This window comes from Nesoenas mayeri, assembly GCF_963082525.1.
Source record: "Nesoenas mayeri genome assembly, chromosome: 5".
NCBI classification, from domain to species: domain Eukaryota; kingdom Metazoa; phylum Chordata; class Aves; order Columbiformes; family Columbidae; genus Nesoenas; species Nesoenas mayeri.
In genome coordinates, this window is record NC_137548.1 from 63,361,979 (window position 1) to 63,389,475 (window position 27,497).

The following is a 27,497-nucleotide window of genomic DNA, read 5'->3' on the forward strand; positions in this document are numbered from 1 at the left end:
CTGTCTTGATGTTCCCCAAAATCTTTGAATCAGTGCTATAAAGATTGGCTTATTTACTGAATAGGAGTTGCTATTATGTGTAACAAAGACAAATACAGACACTTTGTAATAATTCCATCTTCTTAGCGAGCCATCATGATAAGCAGCCTCTGAAGTTTCTCATCATAATGCTAAAGACAGAATCACAATGTGTCTCTGTGCCTGTTTTTGTTATAAATTCAGTTTCACTGAAAATAAACGTCAGTAGAATTTGTGGATATTGATGATGCTTCTCAAATCTTCATTATGTTTCACGCTTACAGCCAAAGAGTCTACTCCCTATATTAAAATGGTAGATGTTAACACCTGAAGCTACAGGCAAAAAACAGTCTTTACTTTAGTCATTTCAGATTACACAGAATTTGCATGGCAGCCATGCCATGATTTCCATTGACTTCATTTAGGATTGAATGTGACACTTCTGAAAATCAGGCATTTACAGCTCAAGAACCTTCAAGATCGTTGTGTTAAGGTGGACGTGATTTCTTATTTGTGTCGTAAAGAGCTATTGCATAGTGGTTGTGGTCACAAATCCTTGACAAAATGATGTATAACATAAGTGCTTTCTGGTCATATGTACTGCTGACCTAGTTTTATTGCCACTATTGAATATGGTATATATAATTATAGGGTTTTGTATCACCTGGATAGTCTTTCAAGAGAGTTGTGATCTTCTTGCACTGATTACTAGTTCTTATGGTTCATGTAGGGTCTCCACTCCCTTCTCACCCTTCCACCCTCTTCATAAACGCTTCCCAGTTGACAGAGAAGGGGACGTGTAGTCATTTGGAAAGGAGAGGACAAGCCGGGATGTGCGAAACTCATGTATTCATGACAATTTGACAAATGTATATCGGGAGAAGGGAGAAAAGAAGTCGCGGCCTCCTGTGGAGCGGACAGCTGACGATTCATGTATCTGGTACTTTTATTCATTTTTCTACACAAGAAGAAAAAACGTCCCCCGCAGCAACTGCGGCATCTTGGGGCACCCAAGGTGGGATACAAAGCGCCTCTTAAAACACACAGGCTGTAGAGTTCAGAAATAAATCACCTCTGGTTCAGTGAAGGAGTCCTGTGTGCTACAGGGGATTTTCTCGCTCATCTCTCACCATTGGGTTGGTCTTGTATGTGCCGGACCTTATTTTGATCCACGCTCTTGAGCTGCGTTAGTAAAGTCTTAACAGCTGCTGAGGAATAACTCTTGGTTTATGGTGGGGTATGAGAAATGGTGTTTTGGCCTGCTTTTTAATAAACATTTAGTTTAAAGAAGTGACTGCGCCTAGATTCAATGTAGAAGTGCAATGTTGGTGGCTGTGGGGAGCAGCAGAGCAGCTGTCAGTCCCTTGTTAATCTTGACATGTTTGCAGACATTGGTTGACACTGTCAACCGCTGTGCAGAAAATTTTATTTTATTCTTTTGCCCAGTAACTATGTGTGTGTTTTTTGGTGCTTTTTAATAGTGTGTTTTGTTGTTAGTATAAATAAGGAACTTTTTTAATGAGCAATGTTAGACGTTATGGTCTGGCAACTGGAGGAATTATGCGGGCACTCCTCGCAGAAAGTGGTTTAATTACCTGCTGCAATGTTTTCAGTTGGTTATATGGTACTGACGTGACATTCGGTTTGTCACAGCACAAAAGAAGCACAAGTGTACCGAGATACCATCTCCTTAGAAGTGTCACCAACCCCTCCACGTGTTCATTGTTCCCCTTGGGGACCTGACTCTGAACCTTCCAAGGTCAGCACCAGGTCCTGGTGGGACCTGTGAAGATACCATGACCATGAAACTTCTTAATTTCTCAAGGGGACTGTTTTTGCTGCTGCAAAATGGTTCTTCAGGGATTTCTGCCCTTCCAGCATAGCAGGGACAGTCTAAATTGACCTTTCCCCGCCTCATCAGAAGTGATAATTCCAGTTGAGGAACATGTTTGAAAGAGGAAAAGGTTTGGAAGATGGGAAGCAGAAGGAAGCTGGGAGGGCTGTACTCACCACTCTCACTGAATTGCTTGTTAAACTACATATTAAAAAAAAGGCAGTAACTTAGTGGAAAGTAAGAACTTGGGTTATGTCATGAATTGTTAGGCGGTTATTAGTTTAATTATCAAACTGAATTGTTTTCGTGCTACTTTTACTCACACGAAGTAACAACTTGCTTTAGGACCGGATTATCTGTGCTGGTTCTGTAGGTGTGAAGTGAGGTGATGGCACCGGCTTTGCCACTTGGGGAAGAAAAGAGCCGAGCAGGTCTGCATACCTGTCGTGTAAGCACTTGCTGCCGGCCTGTCTCCGCTCACGGACTGGGGATGAAATCTGCTTAAAACTATTACCTCGAGGACTTCTATAGGTTTTATAGTAAAAAAAAAAATGACTGTGGTAGAGCTAAGACATGTTTCTGCTGTTCTTGTCAGTTGTTCCAGAAGCCATGTTTGCCAGAAACTCTTTATTAAAGTCCCAGTGCATGTATTCTTTTTTTTTTAAAGACATTGTGGGGTGAAAATTTGCGTGGTGGGTGGTCACAGTCTTTTTTTTTTTCTTTAATTCTTTTCCTATGCTGTGGTTTTAGAGCGGTCTTAATCATCTGCATTAAAATTGTATGCATGTGTAAGTTGGTAAAAATTAGTACTTGGGGATAACAGTAGTGTAGAGCCTCTTCCATACATGCTTATGCTGTAGTTTCACAGTAATTTGTTTGCTTAGAGGTATCAGAAAACCTTTTTTTTTTTCAGTGTCCTATTATATAGGTCTCTGCTCTGACTGGATTCTCAAACTGCTGTGCTTTGAAAGTTAAACATGCAAATTAAGGGAATGGAGCATCTCCCTTATGTGGAAAGGCTGAGGGAGCTGGAGCTCTTTAGCTTGGAGAAAAGGAGACTGAGGGGTGACCTCATTAATGTTTACAGATACATAAAGAGTGAGTGTCACGAGGATGGAGCCAGGCTCTTCTCAGTGACAACCAATGATAGGACAAGGGGCAGTGAGTACAAACTGGAACACAAAAGGTTCCACTTAAATTTCAGAAGAAACTTCTTCTCAGTGAGGGTAACAGACACTGGAACAGGCTGCCCAGGGGGTTGTGGAGTCTCCTACTCTGGAGACATTCAAACCCGCCTGGACATGTTCCTGTGTGACCTCATCTGGGTGTTCCTGCTCTGGCGGAGAGATTGCACTGGATGAGCTTTCGAGGTCACTTCCCATCCCTGACATTCTGTGATTCTGTGAAATTTCTAGAAAGAAATTCTGTGTGATGCTAAAATAATTGTTTCTGTTATCATAGCATCTGATTAGGTTGGCTTTTTCTCCTCCTTTTCCTAGAGTGTAGAGATCCCTTACTGTTCATTGATAAATCTGTATTTCCTCTTCCCCAGGGATATCAGCATGAATAACATCACAAGGCTACCAGAGGATGCGTTCAAGAACTTTCCTTACTTGGAAGAGCTGTGAGTATTTTACAGACGTTAAAGTTTTGCTGCAACATCACGTGGCTGCATAAAGTGGGAGGTGGGTGGGGAAAGAAATATTGTTGAGTTGAGCTGTGAACAGAGAAAGCAATTATACTTAAAAAAAATAATAATAATAAAAGTCCTGTACATGTTTGGAAACCGGAACAGTAAATGCTACTTACAAGGGACTTTTTACGATAATTATTTTAATCATGGCTAGAGTGATGACACACACTAATTACAGTGTTATCCAAAGATAACACGAGAGGTGTGTAATTACCATTGTTTCCGAAGGAGCTACAGTATAACTGTTGCATAAGTTCTATAAAATATATGTTGTTTGTTTTACTGAGCAGCTTGTTCCCATTGCCCCCGTGGGCTGCAGATGCAGCGCTCACTAACCCATCCTGATCTGTATCAGGAATTCCAGTTCTGTGCTTACAGGGCTGCTTGTTCTGGGTTTCTCTGGCAGGAATTTTCTCTCCAGTTCCCATCTTGCTCTTCTCCCACTCCTCTGAGGTTTTACTTGGGTGATACTTGGACTTCTGAATCCACAAGTTCCCTTATCTATGGAGGGAGGGTAATGGTTCAACCTTTCCCAGAGTGCATTGTGAATTTCCAGTAATGAGCAATAGATAAGACAAAACTACTGCAATTTCACTGTGTCAAAGTAGCATTTCTCTTATCAAACAGCATTTAAAATACGAAGTAAGGTTGTCCTTATTTCTGACTTTGGCTAGGCTGGAACTATGTTTGCTACGCTGAGGTTATTTTCAATAAATGCAACCTAAGGAAACAACAGCTCATTCCCCCAAAGAAACAGGGAAGCGTTGTCCTGACTTTACAGATGAGGAAACAGCAGCAGAGAATGAAAACCATTTGTGGAGGGTACAGGATAAATTAACCCCTTAGCAAAACTACAGATAAAGCCCAGAACCTTTTGACTCTGGTTATTTGCTATAAACCAACACAACCACCACACCTCACTGAAACAAGGATATTGAGAAATTGAGAAGAGATTAATCACTTGTTCCTGAAGAAAAACTTGCACTCCTGAAAGCTGCTCAGATTTTTTTTCCTTGCCTCCCAGCTACACTGGTCTAATAAGGTGTTTTACCTCTCTGTACAATTTTGGTCTCTCTTATATCCTGATAGTGTAGCAGCTACCATTACTAATACACTTAGATAACTCATTTTTCTCTGGTTCTTAAGTAGTCTTGACTTAAGTTAGTACAATTGTGCAGCTCAGCTGAGCTTATTTGTGTCAGATGAATTGTGTGCGATATCTTATTTCATGCTTAACAGGTTCTGGTTTATTCTGATTTTAGCTTTGCTTGAATTTGCAGTATAGCCAAGAATACCTCATGAAGGAAAGCAGATTTACCAGGATTTTAAATGGTGCATGTGTGCAATTGACACAATTTAAGAAAGGCTCTATGGCATAAGTAGTGAAATAAAAAAAAACAAACAGAAAAATAGAACATGGGGAAGGTTTTCTTGGCTCAGAATATATATTATATATATATATAATATAATACAAGCAAACATTCCCAGTGTGTTTTATAATAAGCACTGCTGTATGTCTGTATGTTTTGTTAGACTATATTTGTAGTCCATTGATTTTTTTTTCTAAAATTCTTTATAATCATATTTGACACCAAAAGCTGAACAAAAACCCCAAACAATTCTGTTTCAGATGACTGTGGGAGTCTTCATTTTTTCCCTATAAGTAATTAAGCAATAAAACCTAACTGGTGGGTGTGCGTATTGTGTAACTTCCATAAACCCTGGGGTGTGTCAGGAGGTGAAGAGGAAAGGCAGAGCCTTCAGCCATCGGCTGCTGTGCTTCTGGCCCAAGAGCCATTTGCTGTGTCTACCTTGATGTCCCACTTAAATCCAGCATCTCAGTTTGCAAAAAAAATAGGCTGACATTAAGCTCAGAATTATATGTGCACACTTAGGAGCTTTAAATGATTCCTAACATGCTTAAGTGAGATGGTAAAGCAGCTTCTGGAGAGAAAGAAAGAAAACATGCATCTTTACAGCAAAAATGAATTGGCAGAGTTGAAGCAAAGTGGTGTTGAAATCTATGCCAGAAGTGACTTTTCCATGTAGATCTTTTCCCAGGAATTACAGGCCTAAAGCAAATAAAAATCCCACAAACTGAATGGGAGTGCAGTAAGAACCCACAGCACCATGGGTTCCAGTAGCTCTTCATCCAGGGAACAACTCCAGACACCTTTCCCTTCATACCACACTATAGCCCTTCTCTTTCTCAAATAGAGATGAGCCCCTGACAGAGTGACTTAATTAATATTGCAAAATAGCATAACAGAATTTAATTGAATGTAAATGGGAGGCAATTAGATGTATTATCTAGGCAACTTGAGTTTTATGTAGTGCACATATGGAGAGTATAGGATTAAAAAAATGTAGTAGGAGTCACTTAAAGTGGGGATTGTCATTTCCTTAATGCAATGAATTATTTGATAGTCTGGAGGGACTTCACAGGATCATTTTTTGAATCCTAAAATGAACGCTAGTGAATGAAAGTGAAAGAAGCAGCATAGCAGAATTGTAAAAGCTGGCTGCTCCATTAAAAGATGTAGACATCACAGAACGGGGAGAGACCTGGGTGCTTTGATGTATGTATCCCATGCTGATTTTAGATGTGCTGGGTTATCAGAGACTCCACCAGCATACTGGCAGGGCTGATGCAGATGGGAGAGCAATGGCCACCTGGAGTGACCGCTGGGACCAGGTGGAAGAGAATGTCTGAAATGGCATCAAGTGGCCGTGTTTAGGGAGAACGACTCACCTCCAAAGTATGACATTTGCAGGTAAAATCTGAGTTCTTGTACCTTTGAGATAGTGTCCTACCTGGATATTCCAGCTTATCTGTGGGCATCACCATTGGGTGATGTGCCCCTCTCCACAGCCTCGTTGTGCGTCTCACCCCATAGTGCACTTACCCTATGTCTGTAGGATTCTTGCACTATTTATAAATGTTATAAAAATTCTTCATCTCTGTGTAACCGATACCCATCTGGAAGTAATTTGCAAATGATTGAAACGGCAATGGCCGGAGCCAGGGAGGAGCAGACCACCAAGGGTTTTTGCCACAGCAGTTAATGAAGTGTATTCTCCAGAAAATGTTAATGTAAATATGCTGCAGCCCTGAACTTGAGATGGAAACTAAAAATCCTTGAAGAACTTGGCCACAGTTTTCTAACCACACCTTGAAGTATTTATAGAACGCTAGAAGAGGAAAATGTAGTTAGATAATGCAGTGTTTTTAGAAAGCAGAAACAGTTTTTCAGTATGAATTTTCAACGGGAAGAGCCAGGCTGTATTATGTTTTGATGCTCTTCTAAATGGTTGCAGTTCCTTTAAAGTTATCTAAAGTTGTCTGGAGGATTTTGACTGTATTATTTCCATTCACTTTATTTGTAAATGATCTGCTGGATTCATTAAAAAGGCCCTCTTGTCAAGGAAGGCAGATCTTGGACAGTTTTTCAGTCTTGCTTCAGAAACTTGAACCACTTGAATAAAGCAAAAGTTTCCTCAACTTAATGACCCTGTTTTGAGGGAGATGCTCTTGGGCTGTTGAGGCTTTGAAGACCATATCCAGCCCAGTAATACTGCAAGGAGGAAAATCATCCCTCCTGGAGGCACCAAGAGACAGCAGCGCTCGGTTACCTTCCTGTGTGCTGCTGTGTTTCTGGGTTTTGTTCCTATATGAAATGAAGCAGTCTCTCTTCTGTGACACTACCCTCAAATACTTATTTTTTTTTACTTGGTCAAGGGCAAACTTTATTAAGGTTTTTATTTAATAGCTGGCAAAAATGATTGGGGAAATAGTGATTAAAGGAAGTCTTATCCCAATAGAAGTTTTCTCTTCTCAGTGCTAATTTGCTTTTTGAGGGTTGAATAAACAGCAAGCAGGAGACAGCGCACATGCAACTGTGATTTTTCAGGGAAATAAATGAGAATTTGCTTGACTGTTCAATTATATCTATGCTAATTACACCACTAAGAGATCTACTTAAACATCTCAACCCCCTCCCCCACCTCCCCCTGCCAGAGTCTCTGATCATGGCTTTTAATTGACAAAGTATATTTTAAGAACATGAGGATTAATTAAAATGCATGCTGGCGGTGAAAACGAGGTGTTTTTGCCATAAGGTTGTAATCAGGAAGTATCTGCAAGGGAAATGTCTGGAGTTATTTTTCCTCTTGGCTGCAGCTGAAGATGACCACCTGGCTGAGACGGCGCAGCTGCTTTTGTAGTCTCTGTTTCGGTGTGTAATTTAGATGGTCCCCTTCCTTCTCATTTCTGCATCAGCACCGAGTGGTATTATCCTTGGGGAGAGGAGGGGGAGTGTCTGTCTTTTTTATGACTTTGGTTTTATGAATAAAGCATGTCTTGGAGATCCGCCAGGGCCACCAAGGCTGAGCTGTTAGTTTGGGATGCGGTGTCTTTCCTCACCTGGCTGTGGAGCGTTTGCTGGAAGGAGGTTTTTGCCCTTCAGTGCCAGCTCTTTAAAATGATGTTTTCAAGGTAGCGTGTGAATGTTGATGAGATGGTGCAATTCCTCTCCCTTTCATAAACACGGATAGTTTCAGGATTTGTAGTGGGAAGCTGGAGACAAAGGGCTTGTTTTGAGTGGAAAAGGTAAGGATGAATCTTCATGAGAAAAGTTGTCCTGATGCTTTGTGTTAGTCAACATGTGGTAACTGGGGCTGTGGTTAAACATCCTATTGTGAAACAAGCTGGAATGATTGGAGACGTTACCACCCTGTATCTGTCCGTTCAGCCCCACCAGCAGAGCCTGAGGAGCAAGCCAAGATCTCTCTTCAGCTTCTTCACTATAAAGGCAACGACTGGAGACGTCCTCTGTTGGTATTTCAAAAATAGCTGGCTGAGGTTGGGTTGGAAGCCAATGAGCACTCCTCATCCATCTGCCAGCCCCGAATATTTGAACAGCTGGTGGAGGCAATTTCCTCAGTCGCTCCAGCTTAAATTCCAAGAGGCAAAGTTCTAATGAAGAAAATGCGAGGTGTAGGTTTCACGTGTGGTAGCAAGCACGGAGCGTAAGCTTTGACTTGACTGACTAGCATACATTAGAAACGATTCCCTGCCTTGTGAGCGCCGGAGCTTTAGAAAGTGCGTCGGCGTGTTGTAACTTGCACCTTCGAATTCTAGTCAAGACAAACCTTTAGGCAAAGACTCCCAAGTAGAATTAACCACAGTCAGCTAAGATATTTTTAAACATCACCTACTTGGTCTGCGCTAGATGCTAAATGATGTTTAAAAACTTGTTGGCCGACCTGTGTTTAATTAATGTTTTCTTATCTATGCGAGTTCTAAATCAGCTTGATTCTGGATGAGTTTCAATCCTGCTGGTGTCAGAATAATATTTCTGTAGCTTAGAAAGTTCTTGCTGTGCCTAAGAGTTGTGTATTTTTCCAGTTTGTGGGGACAGATGCAAGTAGGTAGAGTAAATTCCATTGTTTTTAGAAGATGAGGAAGTTTCTTTCCAGTTTGTTTCTACATGTTAATTTTAAAAGTTGGCACGGTTGTGTATAAGGATCCCAAAACTGGTTATTCTGCTGTACGTACTTTTAGAGGGAAACAAACCTTTTTTCCTTATCTGTTGCCTTTGAGTTTCAGCGATCAGCTTTATTTTCACACATAGAAGCCGGCTTAGCTCAATAGCCTGGGGGCTGAACTTTGCAGTGCTGCGCTTCCAGACTCGTCCTACGAGCTTGAATTTATTATGCTGCCTGAGCTGCCAGGTTGGGGCTGTCTGAACATATAAACCAGATAAGAAACTTCTGGAGGCCGAGCGGGAGCCTCGGCAGCTCTCAGGTTGGGTGTCTCATACTGTGCCATCCATCTTGGTGTCAGGAATTGGAGTGTGGGACAAAAGATGTACATGGTTCCAGGCTTAAACCTCAAGAAGAGTCACAGGTACCTCTGCAGAAAACCTTAAACAGAAAACATAAATCCAATATATTGGATGTAAATGACATCCCTCTGAGAATTAGTTGGCCTGTCATAGTGCCATGGTGTGACATTGTGTTTTGTGTAAGAAGACAGGGTGAGGAAATAACTGATTCTTTTACCTCTATTCTTCCCCTCCTCTTGGATGGCTGTATTTTGGTTCATTTTTTGAGTACTGAAGTCCTCTTCCCTCATTAGCACTGGCAGATTTGATTCTGTCACAGAAGTAACCTGTACTCATGTAAAATTATTTTCCTGCCCTTCCTGTATAAAAGTAAAATTTTAGATTATTCTGATAAAATATTTGCTCCCTTTTTTTTCCTCTCCCAGCTAGGGAAAAGTTAAGAGTTGACCTAACTCTGAAACAAAGAATCCTATTGAAAACTACTCTCATTTTTTGAAGATGTCTACAAAACCTGGGTCTTGCATTTACCCAGTATGTATCTGAAGTGGTTAGAAAACTGGTAACGGAGGTTTAATCACCAAATATACGTAGGCTGGATCCACTTCCACATTTTGCAGCATCAGTTGTTAGGTGTGTGGTCTTTCAAAAGATCCCATGCTTAGAAAACCAATAAATGCCAGGGCAAGAGACAGCCTTTATGGATAGATCGAAGCAACTTTGAGGATTTACTATCTTTTTCCACCCTCATCCACATCTTTAATGATCTTGGAAATGTTCTGAGCATCCAAATATCACTATCTCCTAAAAGCACAAGTCTGTAGTTGATTCAGTTGTTGCATCCTGTGATCAAACCTGAGTTTGGTTACTTTAATCTTCATGTCTCTGCTTTACAGACTAGGTAAGTGAAATGTATTTATATAATAGCTAGGAAGGAGCGTGTTGAAGTGGAAGATGAAGTTGGTATCAAATCCACAGATCCTTCTTGGAGTGTCGGAGTCTTCAGAGCTGGACCTGTCAAGCACAAACCCCCTCTGCTTTCTCAGCAGTGGACCCACCACTATGGAAACCATTCCCATAGCACAGTGAAGTGCCCCAGTCCCTCAGCATCCACAGCGAAAGGATAAGTTAATGTTAGACATGGCTTTTTGAGGCGACAGCAAGAAGAAAGAAAACCCCCAAAACCACCATAATTCCCCGACTAGAGTGTTTAAGTTTGGGCATCATGATGAAGAACGTGCAATATTTGTCTCAGGGAGCTCCTTGAGTAAACACGATGGTATCTGTAGTGATTCCTACTTATGCGGTAAGAAATAAAAGGTAAAGCAGAGGAAAGTCATCACGATGATGTGGAAAGGCAGTTAGGGAGAAGAAGATGCATTTTATAAAATGTATTGTGCTTTCTGCTTTGGAGGTAGGAAGAATCAAAGTTTCATACTGCAACAGCTTGTTACTGCTCTAGACCAATCTTCAAGACAGCACAATATTGTTGCTTATTTTTAAGACGTGACCAATATAGAAAATTTGTGCAAAGTTCTGTTTTGCTGGAGAATACTAACTGTGGCGACAAAGCTTGCTTCAGCAGGACATAATGTATAATAACTATTTTAGTTTATATGTATTTCCTTAGGTTTGGGTGTTGTAGGCTGTGGTCTCTTCTTCAAGGAGGTCTTGCCCAAATATAGACACTGCTTGCAAATGGAATGATAGTGCATGTTTTGCATGGATGGGAGTGCTTGCGTTCAAAATCCATCATCATTTATTTTCCTGTTAACAAGGAAAAAAATATAGTCTTTGATAGTCTATGAAGAGGAATATCGTAGAGCCATATTCTGTGTTGGAGTGGGCGCTGTTGACTCTTACTGACAACAGTAGAACTTATGGGCAGGCTTCAGATTTCTTTCAGCTTAGTTTACGTAGACATTATAACTTTTTAGTCCAGAATGCATTTTGAAAACAAGCCATCACCTTTAAGTTCAATATAACTCTGGGAAAGCTGTAAATGCTGGAAAGGCTCAGGATGAGAAGTGCTGCTCAGCTGGACGGAGCTGGTGCAGTTTCAGGGCTGGTTGTAGTAACAAGTTTCCTTTTTCAGTCCTGAAATGGCTTATTCACCATTATTTATAGACAGTGGTTGAGATTCTATGATGCTGAAACTACTGTATCAAAAGTAGAAGGGGGCAAATGCATTTTTCCATTAGTAGCAGCAGAATAAAATAGCCATTTAGTTATGCTAAAACTTTGAACCTTAATGAATAATTGTAGCATAATACCATGCGTCATCTGTTAAGAAAATGGAATTCCATTCCAAACTGGCTGCTTTTGGGGAATGGGTGGAACACGAAGCTCTTTTCTTAGATTTGGGAAAGTTTAATCCATGATTCTCAGCACGTGTATTGATGAGGCGTTTTCAAAAGTTACTTCTGTTGCGGGAGAACTCGAAGTAAAATTTAAACCCTGAAAAAGTTGATGGGAAGGGCATTTAAGGATGACAGGAAAGTTTGATGTAAGACAGCAAAAAAGTAAACGAATTACAGAAGTGCACATGGGGAAGCAATGGAGTGTTCTCCAATGGAATGAAAATAAGTAGATAAAGATAAAGAATTAAAAGAAGATGTTGAGTGGGCAGAGAGACAGTGGAAGATGGTTCATAAGGGACTGTGGAAGGTTCAGCCTTCACTAGATCTTGAATTAGGAGTCTCGGGTCTTACTACAAAGCAGCTAATATAGAAATGAAAATAATAAATGGTTTATTAGGACGTGTCAGGATTGCAGTCTGCATCAGTATTGGGATTTTCAGTGAGGAAGAAAGGTTACAGTTCATCCATGGAAAAAGCAGCCAATGCGGTGTTGTCACAGATGAGATGGACAGCTGAGATTGGGAGGATCCCACAATATCACCAAGTGGAAAAAACCAAACAACCTCCCAAAAAGCAACCAACACGGTAAAAAGACTCTCCCCAGGTGTGCATGTGTGCGCACGAGATCTTCAGAAGGACACGAGACCCAGTTCTTTTCTCAGGTAACCCGAGGTTCACCACCCACCATCTGGGATGCAAGACAAGCAGAGAGGTTTCCAAGGAGTTTGTGTTGCATCCTGTCAAAATGAGAGCGACGGTTTTAATTATGATGGACAAAAATGTATCCCTGCGACACCCTCCCTGATTTTGAAGTGACATCAGTGATTAACTTGGCTCCATTAACATGCAGCCGGGTTGCCAGGCTCAGAATTGCAGAAGTTTTCATTTCCCAAAAGAGAGAAAACAGTCTTTGCTGCTTTCAGAAGAGTTTCAGCGCACGGAGCTCTGCTCGCTGTGCACTCTGGGAATGAGATACCACGGCAGATTATTCCCCAGCCAGATTGTATCCTGATTTCTGTAATAAAAACAAGGAGTGCTCTACATCTGGAGATCACTTACTGTGTCACTTAAAATAATGATTAGAGAGTAATGCTTGCTTACCAATATGACAGAGTAGCAGAAGGATTTTGTCGTCTGTATGCCCTACTCTATTAACCTGCTGTGCTGAAATTGATTTTGCCTATTTGGATTTGTCTGGAAATGCAGAAATGGTGTCCCATTGAAACAATTAATTGTTTTTTTTAAGTTAAAATAGAGGACTACAGTTTTCAAAGCTAAGTAATTACAAGGAGATTGCCAACCTAGAAGAAGATACTAATGTGATCACACATGACAATGGTGATGCTGCTGCAGAAGCCTCCGAGGTGTAACTCGGCTGGGTTAATTGAGGATATTTGCAGATTTGCAGTCCTAGTCAGAGTTTCCAAACAAGGGGAACAGCGACGGAATTAGCAGGAAGACTCTTAGTTGGTGTGATGCACATTTAAAAGGCAGCAAATTAAGTTTTTGTGGCCTATAGCGTAACAGGGCACTTTAGAGTTGTTTATTAAATTAAGTCTTTGTGGGTGAATCTGTTTTACTGTCCTCTTCTTTTTAGAAAAAGAGCTCAAAGTGATGGTGTTGCGCCTTGACTCAGTAACTACAGATGGGCTTTCAGACCAGGTTTGAGACTTTTTAATTAAAAATGAAGGGAAAGATGGGTACTGGGCTCTCTATAGTGTAACTGTAGGGCTGTCTTCAGGTGCTGCTTCATCACAGTTTGGGGTTGTCCCACTATAGAGAAGTTTCCAGGGTTGGTCCCAAGCAAGTTTGCACAAGGAGTTGAAGGTTATTTCCTTTATGTTGTGCTGGAGTCTGGGTTTTGGTAAAGCTGTGGTTTTCCTTAGCCTGTTTACCACGTGCGTGAGAGAGAAAGAAACAGAGGTGCTTTTAAAACATTCATTTTAAACATTATATATACAAATCTGAATGCGACTATTTTTGAGACGTGCTGGAAGGAGAGATGTGGAAAACCCATCTGGGTGATTTCAGCAGCGTCTTAATTCACACATTGTACGTGCGCTATGTTATACGCTATCAGTTTTTCATTTCTCTTTAAAATGAATCTGGTTGCATGAACAGAACTGTTGCCGTCCAGCTGCAGCGGAGGGAAGCGTGTCAGGAGCGCTGTGTGAGATGCTGGAGAGCTGTGGAGAAAACCTCCTGAACAAGCAGCCGCGCTCCCCAGGGCCGGGATGCGAATGATAAATGTCTGTTTGGCAAACTGATTCTTAGCAAAGCCTCTGCACACTTGGCCAGTTGCATCCTGTTTCCTGGAAGGATGCCAGATGGAGGAGAAACGGAAATGTAATGGATTGCAGGTTGTTGGTTTTATTATCATTATTTTCTTCTGCTGGTCGCAAGAAGGCTGAATAAGCAGGAGTTGCCTTGAGGTAGGTGAAGTCTCACTATCTGAAGTCACGCAAGCCTGGCTCAGCTGTATTTCATTTCCAGCGCTCTGTAGTTGTGTTGGTGACACTCACAGAGGCTGTTCAGCTGGATTTAGTTTAGCTTTTTAAAACAACCCATAATCCCCAGGCTCTTGGAGCGGAGGGAGAAATTAGAGTAGATGCCGCACGCCAGCCCGATGAACGGGGAATCTCAGCAGACCCGCTGCTTTTTGATACATGTGGTAGGGAATCAACATCAACATCGCCTCGTAGTGTTTGAGCGCCAAAAGCATGAGGTGCTGGAGCCTCAGTTAAATTTCACTTGATTTAAGGTTCTCTATTTTGATGTCTCGAACACTTCGTTAAAATAGGCATGTGTTTTGCAGGTCGCTGGCTCTCTGGTGGAGAAACCCAGCATGTTTCATTGCTATTTCCATTTACGGTGAACTTGGGGAAATTGTTAAAAAGAAAGCCATGAAATATTGCAGATCTCCCTCCACATCCCCCCAGATAAAGTTAATATAGTTGATTTGGGCAGCTACTGATGACAAAATGGATTGGGGGGGGTTGGGTGTTTAGTTGCCATCTAGAATTTCTGTTAGAAATTCAGAGTATTTGAAAAATCATGTGAGAGCTCCAAAATCCCAGACAGGAGATTTCAAGAAGTAAGTATACATTGATTCTCTTTATTTTTCTTCTCATTTCACAGCTGTTTCGTTATATACATCTTCTCCCTTGGTTTATAAATCAAACCATCTACCTTTGACAAATGGTTTTGATAAACATAACTCGCATGCTCTCTATCAGGCAGCATTTATTAAGTCATTAATTCCTCTGCAAGCAGATTTATGCAGGCATCAAATGCTTTGGGTGATCTCTTTTATGTAGTTAGAAACAGAGACTAAGATAAGAAAGTAATAATGTTGCTATGTTCTGGCAAGCTGATATTTTAGGTGATGCTCTTGTTCTTTCCTTCATTTGCCTATTTGAAGTAGTATTTTCCCCTTAGTGTGGCTTCACAGCGCCCTGTGACAGCAGAGGTGGGTTTTGATAATCTGTGACCTTTGCCCAAACACATTGACTGTTTTTTATTATTAACACTTGCTGCATTGTACACAGTATTTCCACCGGCTGATTTCATTGTACAACCTTCCCCAGCATTGCTTTTGCTTCTCTTGGCTATGAAAGCAAGGCTGAAAGCAAATACTTTGGCTAAAATGATGGCATCTGTTGGCAGCTCTGGTTTACCAGGTGTTCTGCATTATTGTCTTTTACCCTTAATAAAATACCTCGTGTCACAACTATTAGCAGCTCAACAAAGGTTGGACCACACAGGGGCTGCTGGGCAGGATAGAGGTGAAAAGGTTGAAGGAAAAAAGGAGCAGGGGAAGGGGGTGGAATGAGCTGTTTGAAAGCAGCTGTTTTGGCTGCTCTTTCTGCTTTGTGTTTTTCAGCATCTCCTGTATTTATTACTTTTAATATCACGGTGGTTTTAACAACTTGCGTTAGTGTCTAACAGTCCAAGCTTGAAACCGGACACATCTTGCAAGGAGTGAGTAGAGCCAAGGATCCCGCTCCTTTTCTCCATCCCAAACCAGTTTTATTTCCTGAAAAACAGCTGACCAAAAAGCTGAAAGATGACGTCTCTGTCATGTCAGCAGACATCCTGTTAGTTGTCAGCACTGAACACACACCTGCTTGCAAATATCATCTTCACATTTGGGATTCTTCACATGAGCGTCCAACTATTTTTTGCATAACTGCTTAGTTTCTGTAGAAACTGCCACGTAGATTAAAACCACATGGATACCAGAGCATGTGTTTCAGCAGAGCGATGCTGAAAGCCAGAGGGTCACGTTGATGGTTAGTAAATGCACTTTTCAAACCTGGTGCCATAAGATTCTTTATCGTTATGGGGGGTGTTTTGTTGGTTTGTTTTTCTTTCTAGCTGGTGTGCAAAAATATATCCATGAGGCTGAGTAATGCATTCTTGTCATTAAAAACGTGCAATGACTGAAATAACTGTTGCAAGCGTGGAAGATCATGATTATGGCATAACTGAATGCAAGACGCCTAATTGCCTGCAAGATTTCATATATCGGTGATTTTCCCTTGTTAGATGGTTGTAGAAGTACTGTATTTTGTGACTGAAATTATTATTGCCATTTTTTTCCAGGCGACTGGCTGGCAATGACCTCTCTTTTATCCATCCGAAGGCCTTGTCTGGGTTGAAAGAACTCAAAGTTCTGTAAGTAATGAGTTTTCAGAGCTCCGTTTGCTCAGTGCACAGCCAGCCTGGCTGCTGGGAGGCTGGAGGAAATGTGTTTTGGATTCCCCTCTCAATTATAGTGCTCTTTTTTATTTATTTTATCAAAGCTTGCTCTAAGTGATGATGATGAGCAGCGGTGAACTTGACTAAACCGTAATTACAGCGTTTAATTAGAAAGCTTACTTGTTTCTGACGTATATTTTGTAGCAGAAGCATCCTAAGAAGGAAAAAATCCTAAAAAGGACGTGTAAATGTTTTTGTTATCCTCCACCCCCTCAGTTTACTGCATCGGGTACCCCGACACTGCCAGGTACTTAGAGAGATGTAAAACACTGTCTGACCTTGGAATCGTCCCCTATGGGTAATAGAAATAACTTCCATAGATTGACTCTGCTTTAGGTGAGAAGGACTTATTATTAGGAAAAAAGCTTTAATTAAAAGAAGTTTAGAGTTGTATGCCTCGTTTCCCATATCTTTTTTTCCCTTTCTGAGATAAGACGTATTAATTTCCACTGTTTTCCCATAGCTAAGGATAAAAAGAGTTTGCTGTTGTTTGGGATTTAAAAAAATCTGTATCCAGAAATTGCGGCATTTATGCTGACGTAAATATTTCCAGTTACTAGTAGGGTAATAGATAGTTAATTAAACAGGTAATTACAAAAAATCATTGAAAAGGACCCTGAGGTTGTAAAGAAACAATCATAAGGAGGGTGCGGATTAGGAAACTGCCCACCTGCAATACTGCTTAATGATGCTTTGTGGATTGAAGGCAGTGTCAAGGTTTTGAAGGTAACTCCTCTGGGATACCCAATGCTGGAGGTGCCTGAAATTCCAGCAGTTCTTGAAAAATGTGGGACTTGGATATTAATTAAGGATTAACTTATTTGTCTAATTGCATTTTAACCCAGTACGCACCAAAATCTAACAGTATTTTATAATGTGTGAAACCTCAGTTATTCACATTGTCTTTATAAAATAACTCATCGTGCAATTATATGTTGTCCCATGAGAGAAGTTCTTTAAAAAAACCCAGTATAACTTAATTCAGCTTGGCACCAGTTTCATTCTGTGTCTTTTAAAGTTGTGCTTTGTTGTGAACACACTTTATAAATCAGATTGTTCATGCGTTGTGTGTTGATGGGTCTTTGAGAAAAATTAGAGGTTTGTGTATTTTGGAGCACGTATAGAGTGATTTCACAAGAAAGTAATAAAATGTCATTCACTGTAGCCAATTTGTATTAGTGTGAAGTTGTGCGTCCTCTTCAGTGAGTTCTCAGGGGAATTTCAATGTATTATGTCAGAGGCTTGTTCTCTGCAAATTAATGAAGTTAATTAACGAGTCATAAATAAAACTGAAACAGACCATTTTCTTGTTTCGTCATTGCCTTTGGGTAATTTTGAAAGCTTTTGTGTACACCAGTAATCTGCGAAACCATAGCGGGACCGTGGGCTCTTCTGTCACCTCTACTGTTGATAAAGATTATTGTCAAATTGTGCTTTGCTAACACCGTGGATTTTACAGGACCCTACAGAACAATCAGCTGAAGACTGTACCTAATGAGGCCATCAGAGGATTAAGCGGTTTACAGTCTTTGTAAGTTTTCTTACTTTGCTTTTTGTCACTTTGTACACATTTGCTTCATTCTGTAGAGTTTTGAAGTATAGTCATGTATGTGTAATCATGTACCTGGGCTTCTTGATATTGCAGTTTCAACTGGAGCATAGTTTCCCATGTAAAGTTAGTAAGAAATCTGATTTGTCATCTTTGGTGGGGTGACCCAAATCCAAACTCTTTCAAAACCCAAACCCAGCGACCGGATTGCTGTATAAATGCAATGGTGGGGGAGTTAAACATTTATTGTCTTTCTTGCGTGTCCTAAGGTGTTTAAGCAATTTTAAAATGTTGTGCAAAAATGAATCATGCCCAAGTCTTTTGTATCCAGAGGAGAGAAATTGGTTTCTGGGAAGGAGTATTGCTTGAGACACGCATTATATTGGTTTTACTGGAAGGTGTTGAAATCACATAGACAGTTATGAACACCTCAGCCATTATTGCGAGTTGCTCATGAGATATTTCACATGTGCTTATAGTATCTCATGGCTTATTATGTTTTATAAAGCATCTTAATCAGCCCTTAATAGTTAGTTACAGCTCTCTAGGTGGTAGATGCTTATCAGGGTGGTGAGGAGGTGGAGGGGGGAAGGGCTGCAAAATTTTTTCCTCTTTTCTGCTTATCTACAGAGAGAGCGGGCAGATTATCTCTTCCTTCAGTGCCAAGATTCAGATTTCTGGGCTAAGATCCTGTTAATTTCAGTGTTGCATCAGATTATGGAATAGCTTTTTTTAGGGGTAAAAAAGAAATAGTTTTGCAAAATAGCTTTGCAAACTCTTGCCAAGGTGCTTTCTGCATTCCCTGAGCTTGGATCCCGGCCACTACCTGCTTGGATATTCCCGCCTTTAACACGTAACAAAACGCGTTGAGGAGCACGGGGCAGAGCAAGGTTGACTGCATGATGTGAATAACCCTTTAGTAGTTGTGTTTGTACGGCTTTTTTACCTCCTAAACCCAACAAAAAAAATCAAACAAACAAAATAACCAAAACAAACCATAAACCATCTCCTTCCTGGTTTTCAGCATTCCTATGGTGCCAAAAAAGAAACTACTTTAGTGAATACTTTTGTTGTCTGCAGATCATCCGTTTCAATTTCAATGAACGTGCTTTGTTCTCTACTTATATACAGTAGTGTTTAGTCTCTAATTAAAGTTTAAAATCTAAAATCTGCAGTTTGATAATTTTATGTGCAAAAGGGAAGGGGCAAAACTAAGGAGAAAAAAAGTGAATGGATGAATTAAACCAGCATCTCTCTCTTTCTCGAAATTCATACATTTTCACAGAATGTTAGGGGTTGGAAGGGACCTCGAAAGATCATCTAGTTTAATGTGATTGGAAAGAAAGTGGTTAGAACCATTTTAAAAATAAAGGCATTTTAGTTGTTGGAAAAAATAATGGAATGATTATGTAATATTGTATAATGTAACCAGTATGATTGCTTGACATAACATCATTGTAATTAAAATGTAATAGTAACAATTTAAAGTATGGTGAGGTTTCCCTTTCTGGGAGCTTCCATGTTCACAAGCAAATGACAAACTATCAATTTTAGGAAGGTAAAAAGGATTAAATTGGGCTAATAACAGCAAACTACTTATGACATCTTTTTCTGAGGAAAACCTGATTGATTTTTCTCAAAATAGCTGTTGGAAACCCATTCTGGAAGCGGTCGGTGTCAGAACCTCAGATTAATTTGTTTAATTCCATTGGTGTGAATTGTGTTTTGGTTTGTCCCTCTGAGTTCCTGAGGGATCCTGCGGGATCACCATCATTTGTTCAAATCAGCAGCAATTTGAGAATAAATCGGTTTTTGAGGCAAGTGTAGTGAGAAACATGAAGCATTTTTCCTGTGTAATTTCTTTATTTCACCAGAATGCGTTTCTGTCATTTTAACAAATTTCAGGAAGACATTGTTTTACTGCATCGCTCATAAGATGACAGTGTAATTATGCACATCCCCTACTAATGTAGGGAGCACCTTCTGGTGAGTGAACGTAGAGCAAGTCCTCTTGAGTTTTGTGTTTGAACGTGGAAATAAAAGTGCCAGCATGCTGCCTTATTTATTGAAAAACAACAACAAAACCCAACCCAAAACGAAATAAATAAGGAAAAAGGTGATTTTCCCTGCAAAGGAATCTTAAATATTGATTGAGAGCTCCTGAGCTGCTGTGACTTTCTTCTAAAACAAACAACTCTTTGCAGAATATGTTAGAAAACCTGCTTCTAATTTCTTGATCTATAATCTCCATGCAAACCCTGCAAGTTTAAACATCTCTTAACCGACTCCTTTGGCAGTTTCCCAGTTTGCTCTGAGTAGGCTTTAGGGGGAATTTTTTCTTGGTGAAGACACAAATTACTTGCTCATAAAACTGTAGAGCATATTGATAATCACTTGGGTTGCAGCTCCTGTAGAACTACACCGTTTCTCTTTATGTGCTCCAATTTCTGGCTGCGTAGGATGGCGGTTGCCACACTATGTATTAATGTATGTATTAACTAGACCAGTAAACCTACTGGTATGGAAATAAAGATGGTTAGAGGAGCTTCATGATCTCTAATGTTTATATTACAGCTGGCGAGGAGCCAGCCTGGTTCAGAATGCTAAACAACAGCTCTTTATTTTCTGTTTACATTGGATATTTTCCCAGCTTTGGCCTCCAAAAGAGACTTAGGACAGAGTCCTTCTTTACGGAAGTGAAATTTAGCAAAACGAAAAGAGTTTTAGTGAGGGGAAACTTGCCGTCGAGCACCCCAGAGAAGTTTTATGTGACAGGATGTGTCCTCGTTGTGAATGTCATGATATCTAACGAAGAGGCGCACTTTGTACCTTGGATCTGGGAATGGTATCGGGGAGGTTTATTGGTGATCCAAAGGTCATAGGAAGAGCCAGAGGCAGGAAAGCGTTTTGGCGTCTGTGGAGCCCAGAAGGACGTTTTATTTTTTAGGTGCTGTAGCATAAGAAGCATATTTGACTGCAATGACTATTTGTTTTGTTAACATCACTTGTTCTGACCTTTGTGGGGATTTGTAAAGTGGTTCTGTAAACTACAGCAACCTCTAGGATTGCTCTAATTCACCCTAGACACACATATGAATTTTAAGTCATAGCATACAATATTCTACTACAGTCCTCACTGCCTGACAAATACTGGAACTACGTTATTCAAACAGAGACTTTCAGGTGCTTTCAAAACGAGAACTTTGTTCTATTTAAACTCAAAATACCCAATTGCTGCTAATTTTAGTGGACATTTGCCATCAAATCCATGAGCCGTTTTTGAAAGCTTGTCAATAAATGCTAAAGTTTCAGGGTCTATTTATTCTAATTGTAGTTAAGGAGTCACCAAGGTTTTGTTCCTGCACATGTGCCCACATGTGGGGAATATTAGAGCAGCAATACAGGATGTTTCAAGAAGATGGACCCAATTTGAAATCACTGTATCTGTTTTTCATGTGGGGATGTGTCAAAGACCATGTTTTCATGCCACCATTAGCTAATTAACAAAAACAGAATCTCCACAGCAGTGACATCAGTGGATAACGACACTTTGAGAGGCATTTGGGACAAATTCAACTATTGCCTTGATGTTGTCCATACAGCAAGTGGAGGGAACATTTATAAAAGCATTTATAAAAAGGTTGCTAAAACTTGATAACTCATTAAAACGTTTGTAAATTTCTGTGTAATTGTAACATCTTGCCATAGTGAAATACGCTGCTTTGAAATTGGGTCCATCTTCTTGAAACACCCTGAGGTTCAAAGCGCTGCAGCTCTGTTGCTATGTCAGAATCGCAGATCTGTGGGTATTGGGACCCTGCCAGCGTGGTGTTTGACGGTGATAGCTCCTGCTTTTCTCTTTCCGTGGGTGTTCACCTGAGCTGCAGGGTCGGTGTCTCCGGGCGTGTGGTCAGCAGTGATTTTCTATGGTACCCAGGACCGGTTCTGGCTCCCGAGTCAGGTTTTTACTCCCAGCATCCGTGCGGGATCATAACCAGTTTTGCAGTTGCCTTCTTATCTCAGTGGCGAGAGCAGGCTTGAGGCACAAACATGCTGAACTGGAATGTGGTTATTAATGTACTTTCTAGGAGAGAGAATTGGCTTGGCCCAGGCAGGAAAGACTTGGGGTCCTGGTGTGGGATTGAGAGAAATGAGAGCAACATCTTGCTTTGCAGTATGAATATGTGTGGTAGAAGGGTGGCACATAGCAGTCAGGACACATTTAAAATACATGCTGTAGCACATAATCTGCTACAGCCTTGCATTTCTGGCGTTCTCTTATTTTGGGAAGGATGCCTTATACAGATCAAGTTACGCCTGCATTTATTAAGAAAGAAAAAACCCACACAAACCATACAAAAAACCCCAAATAACAACACCAACAAAACAAATAAAATCTAGAAACATTCTGCTGCTGCCACAATGAAACCACACAGCTTTAAGTGGTAATTCATGTTGGTGGCAATTTTAGTAACGTAAACCATTGGAGCACATTGAAATATGTCGAAAGGGAAGATCCCTAAATGTGGAGAGGGCAATGCAAACGTTGTATCAAAAAATACACAGTTCTACTCTAACTCTGCTCATTTCTCTTAAAATGTGTTTGATGGCTTCTGTTGATAATTTTGTGCTTCTGGATTATATAGTTTTGAAGGCCAGGGCTATCTGTATGGATAATCCTGCCTGTGAGACTGGAAGATCTTAATTAAGAGCAATGACCAGATGAAGTTAAGAAGCATTCTGTGGTCTTAGATGCAGTATGCACCTTCAACAGCAGTATGTGGTTTATCAGCTAAACAGCTTTGAATAGAGGTTGGTAGTTCCCTGCTTTGCTGTTTTAAAGGGGACCAGCCCTTCGAGTGAGCCTGTGTTAAGCTATAGGATTAAACTATTGCCACCAGAATGGGAAAGGAAAAAAATTCACACACATTTTCTTTTTAACTCACAAAAACAATGCAAACTTTAATATGCTGAATATGCCTTTTCCCCCTTGCATTTTTTTTTTTTTAAAGAATGTATAAGAGCTCTCCTGAGCATGTTTGATTATGCTGAAAAATCTTCAAATATGCAGCAGTTTAAATACGCTGCTTCGTGAACTTTACTTGCTGAATGACAGGAATCTCATTTTTCTGTACCATGTTCACCTTCAGAAGCTGTTCTGCTTCTCTTGAAAATGAGCTATGGCTATTTCTTGTGAGCTTTAGGAATCCCTGGGATATTTGTAGCCTTTTTTTTTTTTAACTGTCTGGGCTTGCTTAAGGAATTGCTGATGTTTAAATAAAAATGAGGAAATTGTTTAGAAACAGAGTGGTCAGAAGCTTCACTGAGATGGTGGAAAAGTTACATAGCATGTAGGTAAAGATGGATGAATCCCATATGAGTAATTCACAGCAAACTTTGTATGGTGTCTGGCTGATACCATCTTAAACATTTAAATGGAAGAACTAGATGTGCCGGCACATGGATACAGGTGGTTGAAATAGCTTTGGCATGTATCAGTAGTTTCTGAGAGCTGCTGTAAAGTTGTCTCTGAATATAAAGCAAATCCTTGTATTGATGTTTTCAACACATAAGGCTGATACAGTGAGCAAATGCGCTGAGTATTTTAAAGTACCTCTATTAACACAGTGGGTTATTGCCCTGCATTGTAGCAGAATTTCTGAGGTACCAGGGTTATCAGTACTCAACTTCAAAACCTAAAAATCTACTCCATTGTTATTTGAGTGATTTCTTTGTGGTTTTTGAAGGAGCACTTTAAAGAGCAAAGTTCTTTAACGATTGCCATTGAGGAGAAGTGGTTTAACACAAGAGTCAGGAGTGATTTTCTTTTTATTAACATCAATGTTAAACTCTTGCTATTAGTATCAGGCTGTTAAAATTTCCCAGTCACTGGAGCCCAGAAGGCTGAGTGTGGTCACGGACGAGATCTATCGAGGCTGCCAGCTGGGATGGGACAGTAACTGCAAACCAACCTGCGACAGTCTCCTATTCCCAGGCAAACAGTGTGAACAAAATGCATGGCAGTACATTCATAATTAATATTATTACTAAGATGATGTTTACGAGATGTATGTTGCATCCACAATACCCAGGTGGGCTTTGCAGTGAGGAGCATGATAAGGAATTACTGGGGGGAGTCCAGCGGTGGGCTACAAAAATGATGAGGGGTCTGGAGCGCCTTTCTTATGAGGAGAGACTGAGAGAGCTGGGTCTGTTCAGCCTGGAGAAGAGAGGCTGAGAGGGCATCTCATCAATGTTCATAAATATCTAAAGTGTGGATGTCAAGAGGATGGACCAGACTCTTTTCAGTGGTGCCCAACGACAAGACGAGGGGCAATGGGCACGGACTGAAGCACAGGAGGTTCCATCTGAATATGAGGAGAAACTTTACTCTGAGGGTGCCAGAGCCCTGGAACAGGCTGCACAGAGAGGCTGTGGAGTCTCCTTCTCTGGAGACATTCACAACTCACCCAGATGTGATCCTGTGTGATTTGCTCTGGTGAACCTGCTTTAGCAGATGGGTTGGACTGGATGATCTCCAGAGATCCCTTCCAACCCCAACCATTCTGTGATTCTGCAAGTATCTTTTCCTTTTTAGCTTTTTTTTAACCCTGTAGGTAGATGCTGTGCCCAGGAGCGGTGCTGCTGTGCCTGCTTCATTGGCAAACACCTGCTTTTGTGCAAGTGTCTGGCACAGCAGGCTCTGCTGAGGTTTGGTGTGGTGCAGGGACGCTCCTGAGACGGGGAGGAGGGCTCTTGGCTGGCTTCTGGGAGATCCCGAGGAAAGAATGAGGAGATTGGGTGATTTTTTAAAATCTCCCAATGGTCCAGAAATGAAAAACATTATCAAAGCTTTTCCTGACTTACCCCCTGCACCATAATGTATTTAAAAAGCAGGATGCCATGTGGTGCCACCTGCCATGTATCCGTACAGTTGTGTAATCCTGGCAGGCTTGACCTGAGATTTGTAGTGAAAAGCTTTATGAAACTACACTGGAGTCAGAATGGTAATTTAGTGTGTGTTTATATTACTATTTAAATATAAAAAAAAAAATCATATATGTGTGTCTGTTAGACTTTGGAACTTTAATTCATTGAATTTGAGGTAGGAGTTCATATTAGTTTCACAGTTTCCTTACAGCTGAGTAAATTGCTTGAAGACCTTTAAGTTTCTGTGTTCTTTACTTGTTTTAACAATATGTCCAGTATTAATACAGGAGCTGCTGAATATACAGGTTTCTACCATCCTCCTGCTCTTTCTTCTTGTGCAGTTGGAGTTTGTGTGAGGAGGGAACCTAACAGGTAACAGAAGTGAAGATGACAGCTCTGCAAGTGAACGCTGAATTTATAGACTAAATGTAAAGGTCTCTCACAAGCCAATGCCTATAGGGAAACTGGAATTGAAGTAGCTTCTGAAAGATTAAGGAATTTAGGTACATGCTGCAAGCTCCAATTTAAAGAACATAATCTTATCTTTAACACTTTAATGGAAAAGGACAGTCTTTGTATAAGTTCAGTCCAAGAGTATTACTTGTGCTTTGGTAGTTATTGGAGCAAGTGAATACTCCCTGTGCCATATTAAAGAAAAGGTGTGGTCCTTAGGTGTAATTTTAGGTTTACTTTTCACTTGTTTCACCAAGTACTCCATTATGTGCATTTTACATTAAATAGAAGTATTTCAGCTGTCTCTTGTGCATTGAACATGATGTGGATAAGCTCTGGTGTTTGGAAGAGGGGAAAAATAAGTAACTGTGACACATCGGGCTTACACTGAGAGGCATGAATGAACACCCAAAATGTGGATGAGACAGAAATGGCCAAAGTAATTAAAAATAGGTCTTGAGATATGACAACTTATAACAAAAATTTGGCACCAATAAATATTTTTTGTGTGTAATTGTAGTCATACCGGCTTTGGTTCATTTGATGCTGTGCTTGTTCCTATAATATTTGTAAATCACAGGCTTTAAAACTGTAAATGCAGCTCAATGAAAATTCTGGGAAAACTGACTATTTTCAAGTATTTTGTTCATGTATCTGTTGGACTCTGGGAAAACCTTGGGCTCGCACAGTGGTCTTCAGAGATCGGGAAGACGCTGTGTAAATGGAGAGTGGGAGACACAAATAATGACAGCATGATGTCTTGTCTTTCTCCTTGACTTGGGCTGTGTGATTTGATATCACTAATTACTTTCAGCTCTATTCAGACATTGCAAACATTTGGCATCATCTTAAAAATGCAAGAAAGTGACAGAGAGCCAGGAAAGTGCTCTCTTTCACCTTTGAAACCTCCTCCTCAGTGACCGTGGTGGGTGCTGGTCATCTTATCCCTCTTGGTTTTATTGCTGTGGGCAGGAGAGGATGAACACAGCAGACTTGGGTGGCTGTGGAGAGCAGTCAGTCCAAAATCATAGAATAGTTTGGGTTGGAAGGGACCTTCAAAACTCATCCGGTGCCACCCCTGCCATGAGCAGGGGCATCTTCACTTGCTCAGGTTGCTCAGAGCCCCATCCAGCCTGGTCTTGAATGTTCCCAGGGATGAGGCATCCACCACCTCTCTGGGCAACTTGGGCCAGTGCTTTATCACCCTCATTGTAAAACATTTCTTCGTGTCCAGCCTGAATCTTCCCTGTTTTAGTTTAAAACCATCACCTCTTGTCCTGTCACAACAGGCCCTGCTCAAAGCCTGTCTTACAGGCCCCTTTTAAGCACGGAAAGGCCGCAATAAGGTTTCTCCAGAGCCTTCTCTTCTCTAGGCTGAACAACCCCAACTCTCAGCCTGCCCTCACAGCAGAGCTGCTTCATCCTTCTGATCATCTTGGTGGCCTCCTGGACCCTCTCCAGCAGGTCCATGTCTGTCCTGTACTGAGGGCTCCAGAGCTGCTACAGTTACTTGGGTACTTGATGTGTCTACTTTGGGGGATGAAGGTCTTGGCAGAGCAAGGTAGGGATGAAGGGCCCATCATCTTCTTCCTGAACATCTTCGGGGGATGAAGGTCTTGGCAGAGCAAGGTAGGGATGAAGGGCCCATCATCTTCTCCCTGAACATCTTTCTTCTGCTGGGACTGTGGGAGAAGAGGAGCAGGGTTTGGGGATTTGCTGTGGGGTTTTGTTTTCCAAAGTCTCCTTGAGTAAATGGAATTTAGCAAGGAGCACAGCGCAAGGACAAGCGGAAGCATAAAGAAGTAGTCTCAAGGAGCGAGGCCTGCCTTGTCAAGGGTGCTGCTGCTCTCAGTTTAAGACTCGGATATGTTTATTCTACTGGAAAATAATTCTTTTGATCTTCAGGGAGGTGTGTGAATTTAGGAAAGAGAAGAAAGACAGGTAATTTCTTTCTCTATTTTTTTTTCCTGAAGCAGAGCTGCAGGCTTTTTTCCTCCCCACCCCCCCTGCTCCTAATTTTTTATTTCTTTATTATCATCAGACATCTAATTTCTCT

The 27,497-nt window shown here is 40.9% G+C and overlaps 1 protein-coding gene across 2 annotated transcripts in view; it reads left to right on the forward strand.

Annotated features, from left to right (window-relative positions):
- LGR4 (leucine rich repeat containing G protein-coupled receptor 4) overlaps window positions 1-27,497 on the forward strand; it is a gene marked incomplete at its 3' end in the record, with an annotated part of 76,199 nt that overhangs the window by 30,860 nt on the left and 17,842 nt on the right. Inside the window, exons 2-4 of one of the 2 annotated variants that reach the window (XM_080345757.1) lie at window positions 3,405-3,476; window positions 16,354-16,425; window positions 17,969-18,040. In XM_080345757.1, the coding sequence (XP_080201883.1) occupies window positions 3,405-3,476; window positions 16,354-16,425; window positions 17,969-18,040 (216 nt within the window). The remainder of the gene's footprint in view (window positions 1-3,404; window positions 3,477-16,353; window positions 16,426-17,968; window positions 18,041-27,497) is intronic. The other variant, XM_080345758.1, reaches the window with a different exon arrangement.